Source organism: Hesperophylax consimilis, chromosome 10 (genome assembly GCF_061612785.1).
Source record: "Hesperophylax consimilis isolate HC1 chromosome 10, BYU_Hcon_1.0, whole genome shotgun sequence".
Taxonomy (NCBI): domain Eukaryota; kingdom Metazoa; phylum Arthropoda; class Insecta; order Trichoptera; family Limnephilidae; genus Hesperophylax; species Hesperophylax consimilis.
In genome coordinates this window covers 24743520-24761024 of record NC_142845.1, presented here as the reverse complement: position 1 = coordinate 24761024, position 17505 = coordinate 24743520, and the positions used below count along the sequence as shown (strand labels likewise).

The window sequence follows — 17505 nt, the reverse complement described above, 5'->3', positions numbered from 1 at the left end:
CAAAAATGTCTAGAGTCGCTTAGCACAAATCCTAGCATTCTAGCTTTGTTGCATATAGTTTCAATGTGGACGTGAAATTTTAGGTGCGTATCAAATGCGATTCCCAAATCTCTCGAAATAACAATGTGCTGAAGAGATGAATAAGACATTTTGTAGTTATGACTCCATTCGACGATAGAATTTATATGAATTTGTAGCTGCAAGCAATTTTCCAAAGATTTTCTTAAAAGGAATAGTTTCATGTCATCCACGAATAAGATTTATATCATTGGGGATATTTCAATAATAAAATGAATCTTAATAATTTTATTTGGATAATAATGTAAAATATGGAAGTACCATCCCTTATATGTTTATATCCCATCCCTTATATCCATTTAAATTTTTCGAAGAAAAAATCTTCAGAAAGGTTTTCACTTTGTGATAGCATTATTTATTTTAGTAAAAAGACAAATAACTTTGTTTACATCACTTTATTTGTACACAATCAACATGTTTCGTGAACAATGTTCACTTCTTCAGGATCAAACGTATATCAACACACCTTTAAAAATGATAAAATCGAAGAAAAAAAAAAAAAATTATGTAAACCAAAACTAACCTATTTAACATAGTTTTTGTTTCATCAGTTTTTATGACTTTATACATATCACTTTTTAAATGTGTGTTGAATTTTCACTTTGATAAGTTATCTTGTCACCGCCTGATTTATATTAGTATAATATTATCAGTGAATAAATAAAACAAACAAAACACCGTTATTTATAAACAACATTCCATTTATTGTAAAATAATATATATATGTATAATAATATATGATCTCTTACAAACATGTTTCTGGTATTGTGCTGAAAAAAATACTGGGAAATCACTATACACACACAGTGAAAAAGTTAATAAATTAGTAATAGTAATTAATTAATCCCAAGGTTTGAGGAACACAAAAAAACAAAATTCTTCGTATTCAACTGGTATCAATGTTGGATATTTTTTAATGCTAGTAAATAACAGGTTAATAAATAATTTTGATTATAAAATTTTGTGACACGAAAAAAAGTTTTAGGTACTTATTTTTTTAACAATTTTTATTATTATATAACAAAGGACTAGCTTGCACAGGACTGGAATTGTATCTGCAAACAAAGACATTATTGTTATCAATATATTGACTGCCAAATAAAAATGTTAAGTACAGTCGATTCCGCTTAATAGGTACACCGCTTTATCGGGACAAAACCTGAGGGACGAACGAAACCAAATGAAAAAACTATTACTAATTTACTTCGGTTATCTGGAACACCATTCCGTTTAATTGGGACAAACTCCAATCTGAAGACGATGAAAACAAATTTTCGTTAAGAAGGCGTGCGTTTGGTAAGTGGCGCGGATGAGGAGAAGCGATGCCTAGTGCTACGGGTTTTCCGAATTCATTCGGCAGTAATTCGGCAGACTTTGCCCACGCCAGATATTCGCTGTCCGCTGACATTCGTCAACATAAAGCTGTTTAACCTTCCAGCGGGCGCGCTGTCGTAAAATTTACGACAAACGCGCCTTATCGCTTCCCCCACTCTTGCGACTTAGTTGTAAGCATCGAGCTTCGAGCTATGCTAGAGTCAAATCAAATGTCAAACATTTACCGCAAGATATAAATGCTTTTCTTAAAGTGAATTACGGTAGGGCAGTTGAACCGATAACAGAAGAATAAAACAGAAGCTTTCTAAAATGCGGTGTTTGTCGGTTATGTGCACTGGATAAGAAAAGATCCTCCGCATCAATGAAGTGTTGCCGTTGCCAGTCCTTTACATGCAAGAACCATTCTTCAGTTGAGGTGGTTTGTAACAATTGTAAGGATGAGGATATTGATTCTGACTAAATAGGTCGATAAAATATTTTGTTTTGAAATATTAACATGTTTAGAGTGTTGCTTCGTTTTTTTTAAGAAAGTCAAATATATTTTTTTAAAGTACTGCCTTTTATGATTTTTCATATCCTTAAAGAAATTCCCTAACGTTTGTATAAAGAAAACACCACTTACATGGAGAAAACTTGATGACGTAAAATTTACGACAAGCGCCCGCTCAAGGGAAATTTCTCAACGCGCCCACTGGAAGGTTAAGAAGTCATTTTTGAGGTTACTGTTATTATAACACATAATTGTATGTCCATGACATTATTTTCATTTTTACTATCTTGATTATTTTATTTTTTCAAATTCATATCTACCTATTGTTAGTAAATAATATATTTTTTTAATTTAATAAACGCGTATAAATGTAATATGTGTACTTATAAAAAAGCTCTACAAGTTTAAATATTTTTTTCAAACAACTACCTCAAACTTCGCTTATTTGGGACAACCGCTAATTTGGGACAGCCGCTAATTTGGGACAGCCGCTAATTTGGGACAGCCGCTAATTTGTAACAGCCGCTAATTTGGGACAGCCGCTAATTTGGGACATTCGAGGATCCCACCACGTACCCGCCCCGGTATAGGTAACTTATGGTTACCCCTTCAGGGCACTAGCATGGACTCTAATTTTTTTTTCATGAACGACTCTACATTTAAAGAACGAAGCTAAACCTCGAATGCTAATTTGGGACAGCCGCTAATTTGGGACAGCCGCTAATTTGGGACAGCCGCTAATTTGGAACAGCCGCTAATTTGGGACAGCCCCTAATTTGAGACAGCCGCTAATTTGGGACAGCCGCTAATTTGGGACAGCCGCTAATTTGGGTCGGATGTGACCCAATTAAGCGAACTCGACTGTATTTAAAATAGGTACAAAATTTCAATTGCTTAAAGAGAAAAAAATTACAATCCTCTTAGCTTTCTAATTTAAAGCATTTTTCTATCAACATAATATAACACTCTTAAAGGCAGTCAATTTATAAGGCCAGAATTAACACATTAAGATAAATTAATTAAGTGTACACAAACACACACATAAATTTTTTTATAAGATAATAATAATTGGAGGGAAATAGAAAATTTTATTGTTCATGGAAAATTTGTTAGAAAATATCAAAGGTAACAATGTTAATACATAATATCAAAACACTTAAAGCTTCCTAATATTTATTATAAGGGTTAATTTTCAACAAGTTGGCAAGAATTAACAAAACAACATGAACGCACTAATGTATGATTTCTATAATTTATGAACTTTTCACAATACATATTATGTTATATATAATAATGAAATTTATTAATAATGGTAAAAATATCATAAATAGAAATGTAAAATCTAATGCGAAACAAAAATAATACCTAGCATAAATTTTGAAATATCATAACCGTATTTACAAAATAATGAAAAATAATATAATTTGTTAAATCGCATTTTTTTTCTTTTAATAAATCATAGAGCAAATTTAACTTATCTTTAATAATATAAATTATATTGTAAAGAAATTGGAGTAGGTACTTCATTGTGGTAGTTTTTACCCTAATTTAATGTGTTCTTTTTTACGAGTTGGTACTAAACAAAAGAACTGGTTTTGACGAATAAGCGGGAATTCAAAGTTTAGGAATGACTCCAAGACGAGAAGTTTATCGGTGGCAAAATTAGGAACTACGGAAGTCAACACACATTTTTTAGTATGAAATATAGACTTTACAGATCTGGTCATTCCATTTAAACAATGTTTCAATTCTGAATGGTAGTTTTTCACAAGGGCGATACTGATTCTAGATTCTACCAGTAATATCTCGGTAAGTGTAATAATGTAACAAGGAATACATAAAGCTGTTGTGTAAAAATGGGTATCTAAATAGAAAAAAATATATAATTCTATTGCAAGGCCAGCCTTAATATACATATTTCTTTTAACTAGAAAACATTTGCACTCATCAGAATATTGCTACCATTTAAAAAAATATATATTTACGAAAAAAAACTCAAAAGTGCATACATTCGATGAAACCCATTTAAAAGCCAAAATTAATTTCTAAAAAAATGCAATTGTACAGGTACTGTTGTATTTGTACATAAAGATGTTAAGTAAAGTAGTAATAGTAAAAAAATAAAAATATTATGTACTAAACAAAATGTATGATGAATATCTAACATTTAAAAACAATAATTTTGAACCTCTTTATTACCTGGTAAAGATAAAATAATGTATATCATCAAACGAAAATAAATAATTTTTTATAGCCAGTACGTGGAAAAACCTACAGTAAAATTACCCAACATCATCTTCTCTGACGATGAACATTGCAAAACTTACCCAAACTGTGATTAAATAAGGAAAATAACCCAAAACATTGCAAAAATAATTTAAGTTGACGGACGAATAGAGCAAAATTATAATGTCCCTTTTTTTCAACCATTGCACATCTAACCTTTTCAACACAATCTATCCGATCATGTTTTGACACAATTTATCTACATATCTGTTTTAGTAACACTTCATGGATCACATATCACATCCGCATATTGGGACAGCTGCTGATGGATCGTGTATGCGACAGCCTCGAAGATAAGGTTAAATCAAATTTTTCTTGCATTGCCAATGAATATACAACAGGTCAACTGAGCACTATTTTTGACATTAAATTTGTTAAAAGAATCACATAAATAGCAACATTTAAAGCTGACTAAATAGGTTAATAATCTAAAGGCTCTGGTAAACGAGCAAGTTTTTATGACAATTTCTTGCCGTCAAGATTTTTCATATTTTTGGGCAAGATTGTAGTACATGTTGCCTATTCTTGTCAACGTATTGCCCTGTCATGACGGTGAGTTTGCTCGGCAACCGATATTACAATTCAACTCAGTTTATTGTTTTAAAAACATAACAAAATTGTACATTTTAATGTGTTTTTAAATTCATATATAAATATAAACAGTATGGGTTTCAACTATAAAAGTATTTAGTAAGAGTTTGCCTTTTAAAAGCAGTTTCATTGGTGGTAAATATGTCGATATCCGAATTGATTCTGTTCAACAGCTAGACGGGCCTCCCTACCGGCATGACCATTGGCAATTTAATCCTGTAGGTTGGGAGAAAAAACTTTCTACGCTGTCGGTGACGGTGATTATCATCAGGAACATAGAAATGAATGCTTTCTTTGATAACCGAATCCACGAATTAATCTGAAGAAACATTTAACAATGTGTACATCTACAGCAATAATTCCTTCCATATCTATTTCCTTCTCGCTCTGTTACATATTATGTGTTGATCACCTACACGCTACCAAAGCCGTCATAATTGGCCAACACCTTGCTCGGCAAGACTATTACAGGCAAGAAAATTGTTCGGCAATACGCAATTTATCTTGTTCGTTTACCAGCACCTTAAAACGTTGTCACTTAAAATGATAAAGTTATTTATAAGATAAAGCAAAACAATGCGAGATATCATTCTGCCCAATTTATATTCAAATTACTTACATAACCTATAATTTGTGATGATCTCGATTCGTTGATAGATTTTGATTAGCCAAATTCTTACCTAGAAAATAATGTCATAGACAATTTTTTTAACGTAAATTTAAATAGTAAATTGTTAAGTAATCAAGCTGCAATAAAAGGCCAAAAAGCTAAAAAAAATAAGCATTTTGTTAAAACTTAATTTAACAAACATTAATTTGTTTTTCCGCTCAATAATTTTGAAAACGATCAAAATAATTATTTTGTAAGTAATTATGTAAAGACTATTTTAAAAACTAATATAAAAGTAATAACACTGTGGTTCGACCATGTATAATCGCAAGCCCTATAAACTATTTTTTTTTAATATTAACATGTGTAAACAATAACATTAGGTAAATTACTTTTTTGAAACTACAATGTGAAAGCCAACCGAATTTAAATCATCAAAATTTTTTTTTAACAATTTTCTCTCTAAAGTTTTCAAAAATATGAAAACCCATATAATTCAATTGATTTGAATATTAATTTCTTTCAATTAAAAAAAATATATAATTTGCGAAACACAAAATTAAATATTATGTACCTAACTACCTTCTTACCTAGCATTACTAATATGTATATAATGTACCAACTTATGTGGAATTAGAAAGAAACAATTTAAAAATAATAATTTTTTGTTCTTAAGAATTATATTTTCTACCAACCCTATAAATTGAGGACGGCTAATAAAACATTTTGATATAATCATAACTATGGGTACCTACCCTAAAAAATATGTCAGTGTGATTAATATTGCATAAGTTTATACCAAAAAATACTGCTGGCTAATTATTAAATTTATCACTCAAAGTAAAAAATCCACAAAGTATAATTAGATACAAACAAATGATCAGAGGAATTTATTGGTACTTCATGCAAAATATTTACAGATCTTAAAGGGGACATTTACAAGCAAAAAAATTAGCATTTTTAGTGTTACATTTGAGCTTGGCAAACTATAGAATGCGCTTGGCCCTTTGTGTTATCCCAGCTTTGTCGAAGTTATTTGCATCGTTTCGGAAATCCAGGATGGTGATTTTTACGTATTTTTATAATTATTACTTGTTTATAAAATGTACAATTTTTTGCTTGTATGTTACATGCCTATTCTATAAATTGCTTCAATATTTCACATCAAGAACCAAATATCAAACGTCATGAATAAATTTATATCAATTAAAATTAAACATTATTAATTTGTTCTGTACGCTCCCAAATAAAAACATGTCTATAATTATTATTATGAGCTATTTGCGACGGGAGTAAAAAAAAATATAATTTTGTAGTAAAAAAAAAATTATATATTCGACTGCAGACAGTAATAAATTTTCAAATCTAAAATTGCAACCATTTATGTTATTAACAAACTCCATAAAGCCTAAATCACAAATAACAATCATTACTTGCATATTTAACATGTTAATTTAATTTATGGTAAATTTCCGACAATGTTAAAACAATAACACGTTAATTGTACAACATTTAATTATTTTGAAAACTGCAAATTTATAATACTGAGCAAAAGGAAATATGAAAAACTCTTTCATTTATTACACTTTATAATACCGTATAAAAATATTTTATGTTTATACCTATACAAGAAAATAGTTTGTTTTTTCCGTTTCAACTATGATATTAATTCAGCCAGAGAAGAACAATAATAATTATAAAAACAATCAAGCCCTAGTGCAGAAAACCGGCATTGTGCAAAAAAATGATTTCTGAGATATGTGAATTGTTAAACATTTCATATGAATGTATTGAGTGTACCCATTGAAAGACAAATAAATTTATATGAAATAAAGCATTTAAATTAATAAACACGTTTTATGTAGTTGAATTAATTAATTCATAAGTTTTGAGTACAGTACACGTAAAAGAAAAAGATAAAAAATAATGTAATTTTTCCATAAATCAATTTTTTCTTTTTATATACCAACAAAACATATTAAGAAATAAAAATTTATTATCATAATATTGATAAATTTTGCAAGCGTCGATCGCACGAACCGTCAGTTTCAATTAAATAATGGCTGACTTGTCGTGAAAGTGCGCTACCGGCTGTCAATATAAGTCTTGTACTGTCGTCTGTGAAAGAGATTTTAAAACGCTTTTTTCTGTGATCGTAGATGTATACATGGTGCCTTTGAATGGATCTACTAAAAAATACCATTATTTCGATAACACCATTTTCCTGCATAAGGGCTCAATTTGTTTGTATTGCTTTGAGTATTAAGAATATTGTACCTACTTTAATGTGGTAATAAAATGTAATATCATTATGTTGGTTGAAGGCGCAGGGTTTTAATTCTAATAATATTGGAGTATGCCAAGTATTTTCTTTCCTCATCTCAAACCGCAAGCTGATTGATTAAGTATTGAAGATAAGCAAATAAAGTGGATTTGTCAACACTCGAAACCTTTAGTAAACTTGCGTCTTGATGAATGTGAAACCTAAACTGATAATTTTGTGGTCCCAAGAACATAGATTACAATAGTAGCTAGAAATATTATGTGCAAACTCAGTTTTATGTAACCCAAAACAATTATAAAACACAGTGAAATTTCTAAGTTTGTTTTACACTGCGGGAGATATGAAATTAAATCATTTATACATTTGGTGGTGGTGGTACATTTGCAGATTTAACTGTCAATTTATAAAAACGTTTGTTTTAAGTATATCCTTCACATATCCTTGTTTCATCACATGAATATGCTTGCTTCTAAAGCTACGCTACGATTTGGCTTCTTCGAACATGTTGACTTGGAACCATGCTCGTCCTTGCGTCCACACACTCCAACAGCTCGCCACATGACGCCATAGATATACCTCCAAAACCATAAGTCAAATCATAAATTTCTGACGAACATAGAGCAAGAATTACGGCCCTTAAATCTTTTTAAGCATTGAGCCATTCGCTCGATATCGAACAAAAAAGGGTAGAACGAGAAGGTACACACTTTTACACGTGTTTGAATGAGCGTAAAACCATTGAGCATGAACGAGCGTGGGTACACAGCTTATCATAGCACAAATTTATAACGGTAGAGCAAAACTATCAACAATTTTGTTTATTTATACAATCACTTATTTACAAATATTAATATTATGTAAATTGTGATTCAATGCGTCTTCACTTCATTTAATATGATTTGATACAGCGGCAATCTTTGCATTTTCAGGTCTACGTATTTTTAATGCAGTGGTGACGGCTTCACATTAAGATTTTTTTGTTATTTCCAATGTTAAGGTTTTCACTTATAAAACTATTATTAATTTAGTGGCGACATTTTCGCTTTTCAAACTAGTGGCAACACAATCACTCGAAAATCATTTGCAATTCAGTGGTGATGTCTTGAACTATACATTTATTTTAGAGTGACGCCTTCACCTCTCTTATTTATTTACTTGAGTGGTGGCGCCTTTTACTTAAACATTTACATCAGTGGCAAAATCTTCACTTGTAGAACTTACGTCCCAGAGCCGCCAGATCTGGCGAGCTCGGGACGTAGGTCCTTAATCAGTCGATTCCTAGATCGTTGACCATGTTGAACTTCAAACCTGGGATGTGCAGCTGGCTGAAGCCCCTCATGAAGGACTCCATGCCTAGGGCCTCTTGGCCGGAGGAGGTGGAGGCTGCGTCAGATGAGGAAGTGGATGGCAGTGTCACTTCGCTGTAGCGCTTCTCTCGCGTGGGCGTATGCTCATCTTCTCTGAGGCGCACTTCGAATGAGTTGGATATTCCTGGAAGTAAACAGCACAGATTATATTTTAACTTTATTAGCAGAATAATTGTCACTAAAATACGGAAAGTTTGAAGTTTTATATTATTGATTATATAATTATATAATTGATATTGACAGCTGAAAATACAGTGTACCTCTATTAAAAGGAAGCTACAAGCCAAAAATGTGTATATTCTTGGTATACCTTATATCGTAAGTAATAAGCATTAAAATCGCTTGATAAACGGAGTCTAGAAACGTTCGATTTCAAGCACAAAACTGGTTTTTATTTGTTTTGCAAATAATTTTATAAGAAAGCAAAAAAGGTAATCAAGTGAACCTGTCAGAGATAATCTTAGCTATAATACTGTATTTTGTTGTTTCCTTTATGCGCTCATGCATTTCTATTGAAAAAATATTTTGAAATAGAGTATTTTATTTTTTTATTTGTATTCTACCCAAGCGAAACGATAGGAAAACCTTCAATTATCAAGCAAATTTTTTGGAATTCATAATGTACACCAATTCGTTATAAAGATTAATCAAGATAGTGATTTGTCATTGCTTCGCTTTGAGAAGTTTTTTTTTTTTTTTTTTTTACCATGTTCGTATGTTATATGCCGAGTATGTGTTACCTTTGTTGAGTTTTCTTTCGAAAATGGCCGAAAAATAACTGCCCAATATTTCGATTTTGCGCGTAAAGTGACAGGACTTGAATGCAAAACGACTCGTTGCCAAAATTCGCATGCTTAATTAGGCGACCTACATTTTTTTGTTTTAATTTCTTTATAGTAAGTAATGTCCAGTAAATAAATCAACAAAAAAACACTGGTTCTTTTCGAGTCGGATTTTGGTTTCAAGTGCAGGTAGAAATTGTACTCACTAGATAGATTCAATAGTTTTCAATAGTTTCAATAATCATTTCTGTACCTTTTCTGCCGTGCAACCAACCAGTTTGCTAGTGCAATTCCGGATTAGTGCACTTTACTGTGGAGTTTTTTGTGTTGGGAGAGAGAGGGAACACCGAGGGAATCAAGACCAAAGGTGGGACTTTCAATATTCTGGAGTTCTTCTCAGAGTTCCATTCCGTTCCCCTTTCTATATTTCGTACACAAGAAACTCGCAGCCGGAAATATTCCAAGAGCTATAGAAAAACTGGTTTTTCATTACTTCTTTCAGTTTGTGGTGAATTTACCGCCAAACTATAAAACTTCGTAAGTGGGAAGCAGTTTTAGTTGGGAAAAAATCGTGTTTTTTGTATGGAATTTTCAAGGGACCGAAAAACAAAACTTTTTAATCGGGAAAACTTCTTAAGTGGGAACTTCTTAAGCGAATTTGACTGTAGTAGCAATGACCTAGAACAGATTTCATATTTAGACTTTCTCATAGTTGTTATTATATAATATATACTAGCTGTATCCCGCCACATGTTGCTGTGGTTCAGTCTGCCTGTGCAGATAAAGAAACAATAATGTGTGTTGCTTTTACGTCCAACAGATGGCGCCGTTTTACAAAAAAAGCATGTTTTTACCTGTCACAGATGACATCTATAAACTATAGGTATATAAAAACAGTAGTATTTGAATGCTACGTTATGACAATATATCAAAGCAATCAATCGGTGAAGAACTTTTGGATATTTAAGTTTTTGAACAAACAATATATTTATTTATGTATAGATAGATGTACTTAATAAATTAATAATAATTAATGTTTTAAATTCATCGATCAGCTAAGCTTTAGCTCTGAGCAGTACCATGTACGTAAGACAACTAACCTAGCAAACTCCTGACGTCCGATGACGGCTGGCTGAAGTACAGGAACCGGTAGCTTCCTGGGCTGCGCACTCCACTGCCTACGGGAAAGCTAAAGACTATGGTGCGGGTCAGGCTGCTGTCAGGGTTCACCTCGTCCAGCACTTTGCCCGCGTACTCATAGGTTATGTAATCATCCAGATTGTCGAAATCGGCCTGGAAAAGCAATGCAGATTTTGTTTATAAACACTTTTTAGACACACAGATGCTAATTCTTCAGGTATTTCAATAGAAAGTGCTCCAGAGAAACAGCATCATTGTTTCCTTCGGCCCCGGTACACAGCTGGGAAACACGCCAAATGCATGTGAAACAATTGCACATGAGAATGGGTGATTATACAAATTAGGTCTCTTCGAAGCGAGAGGTTCACTCCTTCCTTTCCTTAAAAAAACCCTCCACACAGTATCCCCAAAGATGATTTAGGCCCTGAGGAAAACCTTCTGTGGGGAAAAATATAAAAAAAATAAAAATCACATGTACTGAAGTTGATCTCTTAATGTAAATATTTGAAACTTGTTTTACCTCATAAACAGCGATCCAATCATTGGGGTTCACAACAACATCATTTGAGAGTGTGTATTTGGCTCTGAAGGCAGAATCCCCAATGTACCAAACGTCATCGATAGGCTGGAACTCCACACAGCGCTCTGTATAGTTTGAGAATACCTGGAATTAATTAAACAACTCATTTCAAAATGCAATCTACAAAGGAAACACAAATATATGAATATAAAAATAGGAATTAATTTTTACAATAAATAAATTTACACTTCCAGAGCATTGAGGTTATCAATGGTCCAGTGGTCAGCCCGAAGGATTGTGTTTGAATCTCACAGAGAGAAACTGACAAACAAAGTTCAGAAAATCTTGTTGTATCTAAAATTTATCCAAGCAGAAGAGCCTTGCAATCGCCCTAATATGGCAACCGGCATGTCGGTAGGTTAGGAACAATATATTATTATAACAAATAGTTGTTTGTTAGTGTGATAAACAAATAGATTATATTAAATGGACAACATGGAAGCAAACAAACATAACGATAAAGATTTTGATACACTTTCAGATTTAGGTTCAATTCCATTTAATTCAAATATGATTTAAGATGTTCACGGCCAATAGTATTTTTGTTATTTGTTTTTGGGGTATTATGCCGTGTTGCGCTAACTCCTTCTTTAGCCAACGTTTCGGACAACGTTACAGTGTCCATCGTAAGGGCAGATGTGTAATTGATAGTGGTGAAAAGTGTGAAAAACATTAAAAAAAAAATTTACTGTAAAACCAGCTCGTAGAGTACTGAGCTGGCAACACGGTATCGCACAGACGCACTTAAACACACATTTCACCACTATCAATTACACATCTGCCCTGATGATGGACACTGTAACGTTGGCTAAAGAAGGAGTTAGCGCAACACAGCATAACACCCCAATAACAATAATCCATTTAATTAATTTATTATTGTTAATTTTAATTAATTTTATAAATCTGAATTACATAAATATAAAAATTAGGTATCAAGTATATTAAATTAAAAGTAAATTTCATATCTGGGTCATGTACTTCGAGGGAAGAAGTATCACTTGCTCCAGTTAATATTGAAAGGCAAGATAGAGGGTCGCAGAGGGCCTGGTAGGAGACAAATGTCTTGGCTGCGAAATATACGAGAGTGGACCGGCATTAGAAGTGTGGAGGAGCTATTCCGGGCAGCGCAAGACAAAGAAACATTTTCTAGAGTGATCGCCAACGTCGGGGGGACCTGATACGGCACATAAAGAAGAAGAAGATCAAGTATATATATATATGGTAGCAACAAATCATGCCTTTTAAAGGCTGCTTCATTGACGCTAAATATGTCGATATCCAAATGGATTCTGTTTAACGGCAAGACTGTCCTCGCCACAGGCATGACCACTGGCAAGTTAATCCTGCAGGATGGGAGATAAAACAGTCTATGCTGTCAGTGATGGAGATAACCATCAAGAACATAGAATTGAATGCTCTCTTTGTGCAGATCCCTTCTGAACCGGAGATGGTTCAGGTGGAGAAATCTCAGAAATTTCTTCTGAAGTTTCTCAAACACGAGGGAATACTTAGTGTGGGCTTCAAATTACTGACCCACTTTCTAGTCTACTCCGTACTAAGGAATTGAAAAATATTACGAGAACCCAGATGTCTCTACAATTCGAACAAAGCCCAGCATTCTCAATGAAGTGCTACAAGACATCTCAATATGAGCATGAAATGTCAGCCTTCTATCAAATATGACTCCAAGATATTTCATAGTGGAGGCACGCTTTAAGCTTCGGACGTCCATTGTATACCGGTAATATCGTGCCCTAGTGAATGACAAAGTTAAATATTGAGAGCAGACGACAGGTAAAGGAAAATAAGAAAGCAAATAAAAAAATCGAAGATGCGAAAATTGACCTTCGAGCGAAAGCAGACATTTTTTGTACAGTTTGTTAGTGATTATATACTCACAACGGTCTCTTCGGGAATGCCATCGTAAAAGGAGGTTTTCCCATACAACGTCACGGGAGATTCCACGGTGCGGATCTGTTAGGGTTAATGTAAGATGCGATAGAAATCAAGCAAATGATAAGTTATAAACAAGATGAAGCCATGCACAACATAAAACTTAAATAGGATAAAAGATGTCTCTCTTCCAGACAGTTGTTACAATACCTACAACCTTAATGTCAAGCAAAATTTAGTTTAAGAATACAACAAAAGTATTATTATCATATAATTTGTAGTTGTATGTATTCCAAATTATTTTTGTTGTTGTTTAAAAACATGTGAATTTAAAAATCAAGATAAGAAATTTTTTGAAAGATGTTAGAAATATTATGTGCATAATTTTCAAGCAGTTTATACAAAGTGTTATAATATACAATTTTTTGTTTGTATACAATGCAAAATATGAAGAAAATAATGGGTAGTAATTACCTTAACTCAATCTTGTTCATTACAATCATTTTAATATTTCATTATTGATTCTTAACGTGTTTACAAAATTGGTACATTTACCTGGATAAAATAAAAATTAGATGGAACATGCTACCATGTGAATGGAACTGACCATTTGAATTGAATTCTTTTGACAAAAATAACAACAACCTCACCTACCATACATTCAGCTTCCCAAAAATAATGGTTCTTTGTCCAATTGTTATTTTATCCGTGATTTTTAAATATGTATATTATCTATTCATATATATTCGCTAGACGAAAATAAAAATGCATTTCAGTAAATTAGATTTATCTTTCAACAGAAAATAAAACACCTTTTTACTGACTGAGACCATATTTTTAAACATAAGTGAAACAACATAAATTTAATAAAAGAAAATTTATCACAACATTATTTTGTTTCTCTGGCTTTGTAATGCACCCTTCAGGTGAAGTTTCACAGGCTAACCTATTGTGCAATTAAAGTTTATAATATTTATGTTGGACCATACAATACGAGGGTGGGTCAATAAGTCCTTAGAAAAAAGCATTAAAACAGTTTGTATTTTTGTATTTTTTTTTTATTTCTCAACATAATCTCCTTGGAGCTCAATACACTTGGTTAGACGTTTCTCAATTTTTTTTAAACCGTCAGAAAAATAAGTTTTCGGAAGGTCCTCAAAATAAGCATTTGTCCGATCGATGACTTCTTCATTTGAAAAAAAACGTTGTCCACTTAGCCATTTTTTTAAGTTTGGGAAAAGGAAAAAGTCACTGGGGGCTAAATCTGGCGAATACGGTGGGTGGTCGACCAATTCGAACTTCAATTCTTCAATTTTAGCCATTGATCGTAAACATGTGTGAACACGGGCATTGTCCTGATGAAAGAGGATTTTTTTCCTGTTTAAATGAGGCCGTTTTTCTTCAATTTTGTTTTTTAGCTGGTCCAATAAAGATGCATAATAATCCCCTGTTATTGTTTTTCCTTTTTTCAAATAGTCAACGAAAATAATTCCATGTGCATCCCAAAATACAGTAGCCATAACCTTACCAGCTGATTTTACGGTTTTCGCCTTCTTTGGACATGGTTCGCCTTTCGCAATCCACTGCTTTGACTGTTCTTTCGTCTCGGGAGTATAGTGGTGTATCCATGTTTCATCTACAGTCACAAAGCGACGAAAAAATTCATCCGGATTGCGTTGCATGAGCGACAACAGGGCTTTAGAGGCCACCACCCTATTGCGTTTATTGTCGACTGTGAGCAAACGCGGCACCCATCTTGCAGAAATTTTTTTCATGCCCAATTTGTCATGTAAAATAGAAATGACGCTTCCTTTTGAGATCCCTGCAACCTCAATTATCTCACTTAACTTTAATCTTCGGTCACTTAACACCATATCGTGGATTTTATTGATCATTTCTGGTGTAGTCACCTCTACAGGACGTCCTGAGCGTGGTTCATCCTTTGTTGATGTACGACCACGTTTAAATTCATTTAACCAGTTATAAATAGTTGCAAGTGAAGGAGCAGATGTGCCGTGAACTAAATCCAACTCATTTTTTATTTCCTTTGCTGTTAACCCTTTTATATTAAAATGTTTAATAACAGCTCTAAACTCAATTTTCTCCATTTTTGTAAACAAGCAAAAAAAATTTTTTAAATGTACGAGAAACACACAACAACCCGACCAATCTGCTTGAAACTTCGCAGCATACTGAATCGGTAGTGCCGCTGCATGAAAACAAACCGCTTACAGTACTAGTCGCGCCACCTGTCGGCTTTTCTAAGGACTTATTGACCCACCCTCGTACTTTATTGCACCAATTTGCACACATATTAAGACACTATACACTTTCTGGCATAGCGCTGATAACAAGATGATAATAATATATGCAAGAGTAGCCCGCAAACGAGAGACTTTAGTTGCAAGAATTAAAAAAATTATACCTGACCTAACTTAAAGACTAGCATTTTTTATTGTTATGGTTAATTTTAATAGTTTTCATTTTTCGGGTCTCCTTAAAAAAAACACCAAATCCATGGACGTGTCCTGTGACGTCACAAAAAGCCTTCTTTTTTTTTTCAACCGGCGCTGTATTTCATATGGGAGTCTAGATGTTTTTTATTCTAAAAATTACCCGCGTTTAACATTGAAGAACACTAGCTAAAATTTTAGCATCTTGTCACTAATGTTTTTGTATTGAACCAAAGTGCAAAAACACATCCATTACCACACCTGATAAACAATTTACCAGTATTTAAAAATCTGCATTACAACATTTTCATCAGTTCTAATGTGAATGTTGACCAGGGTTGCCTATGTACATGTTCTAAAATACCCACAAGAGATGAAGAGATGTTCAAATTCCCCATAAATTCTACATATAATATTATATGTATTTTTTAAGCAATAATATTTTTATTATTTTTTTGGTAAACTAATGTTTAAGACAAGATTTTTTATGCATAGCACAAACGGTAACAATTATTTTTATAAGCAATAATTATTAGCCTGAAACACTCATCCACATTGAAAAATCTCCTGATAAAAGATACATGACGCCAACGGGACATGAACCCGTGTCCTTTCGATTTCCGGTCGACAGCTATGACCACTGAGCTATGGCGGCTTATCTCTTATCTGCGAAATAATTCAATATATACTAGTGATTCATTCAACAATTACTGCTTATTACATTTTTTCACCTGAAAATAACCAACTTTATTTTATATGAGAAAGGCATTGTAAGTGCTAACTCTCTCACTAGATGGCGTCGAGACAAATTGTCTACATTTTTTGGTGAAGATACTTGAACTTGTCAAATATTAATTATTATTTTTAATTTTTTTTAATAATAATTAATATTTGACGAGTTCAAGTATCTTCACCAAAAAATTTGTCTCGACGCCATCTAGTGAGAGAGTTAACACTTACAATGCCTTTCTCATATAAAATAAAGTTGGTTGTTTTCAGGTGAAAAAATGTAATAAGCAGTAATTGTTGAATGAATCACTAGTATATATTGAATTATTTCGCAGATAAGAGATAAGCCGCCATAGCTCATTGGTCAGAGCTGTCGACCGGAAATCGAAAGGACACGGGTTCAAGTCCCGTTGGCGTCATGTATCTTTTATCAGGAGATTTTTCAATGTGGATGAGTGTTTCAGGCTAATAATTATTGCTTATAAAAATAATAATATTTTTCACTGGAATTCCATATTGTTTAGCCAATCAAAAAGTTACAGCATTACAAGTGTGCAAAATAAAATTACAGTGTAAAACATGAAAAAAAGCAATTTGAAACCCAGAATCAACTTGACTAAGATATTTTAATTGCATAAAACCACTGAAAATAAAGTAAATTGAAAATGTTACATAAAATATACCTTACTTCGGGCACACAGACTCGCCCACAACACACTTCTATAGTTTGATCTGTTCAGTGCATAAAAAATGAAGAAAAAAATGCGTCTCTACAAAGGTGTGCCAATATAGATTAATTCAAACTATTTTGACCTATAATGATTGAATCAGTGCGTCAACATTAACATTTTGCTTCGAGTGTTATTATTAGGATCCGGAATCGCGGT

At 32.8% G+C, this 17505-nt stretch overlaps 1 protein-coding gene across 3 annotated transcripts in view; it reads right to left on the bottom strand.

Moving 5' to 3' along the window:
* Positions 1–823: 823 nt before the first annotated feature.
* Positions 824–17505, bottom strand: part of LOC149420490 (inositol polyphosphate 5-phosphatase K-like) — a 35534-nt gene continuing 18852 nt past the window's right edge. For 2 of the 3 annotated variants that reach the window (XM_089636734.1, XM_089636733.1), the window contains exons 8-11: positions 13443–13517; positions 11484–11627; positions 10924–11116; positions 824–9165 (exon numbers count right to left, since the gene is read on the bottom strand). In XM_089636734.1, the coding sequence (XP_089492860.1) occupies positions 8942–9165; positions 10924–11116; positions 11484–11627; positions 13443–13517 (636 nt within the window). In that variant the 3' untranslated portion in view covers positions 824–8941. The remainder of the gene's footprint in view (positions 9166–10923; positions 11117–11483; positions 11628–13442; positions 13518–17505) is intronic. The other variant, XM_089636736.1, reaches the window with a different exon arrangement.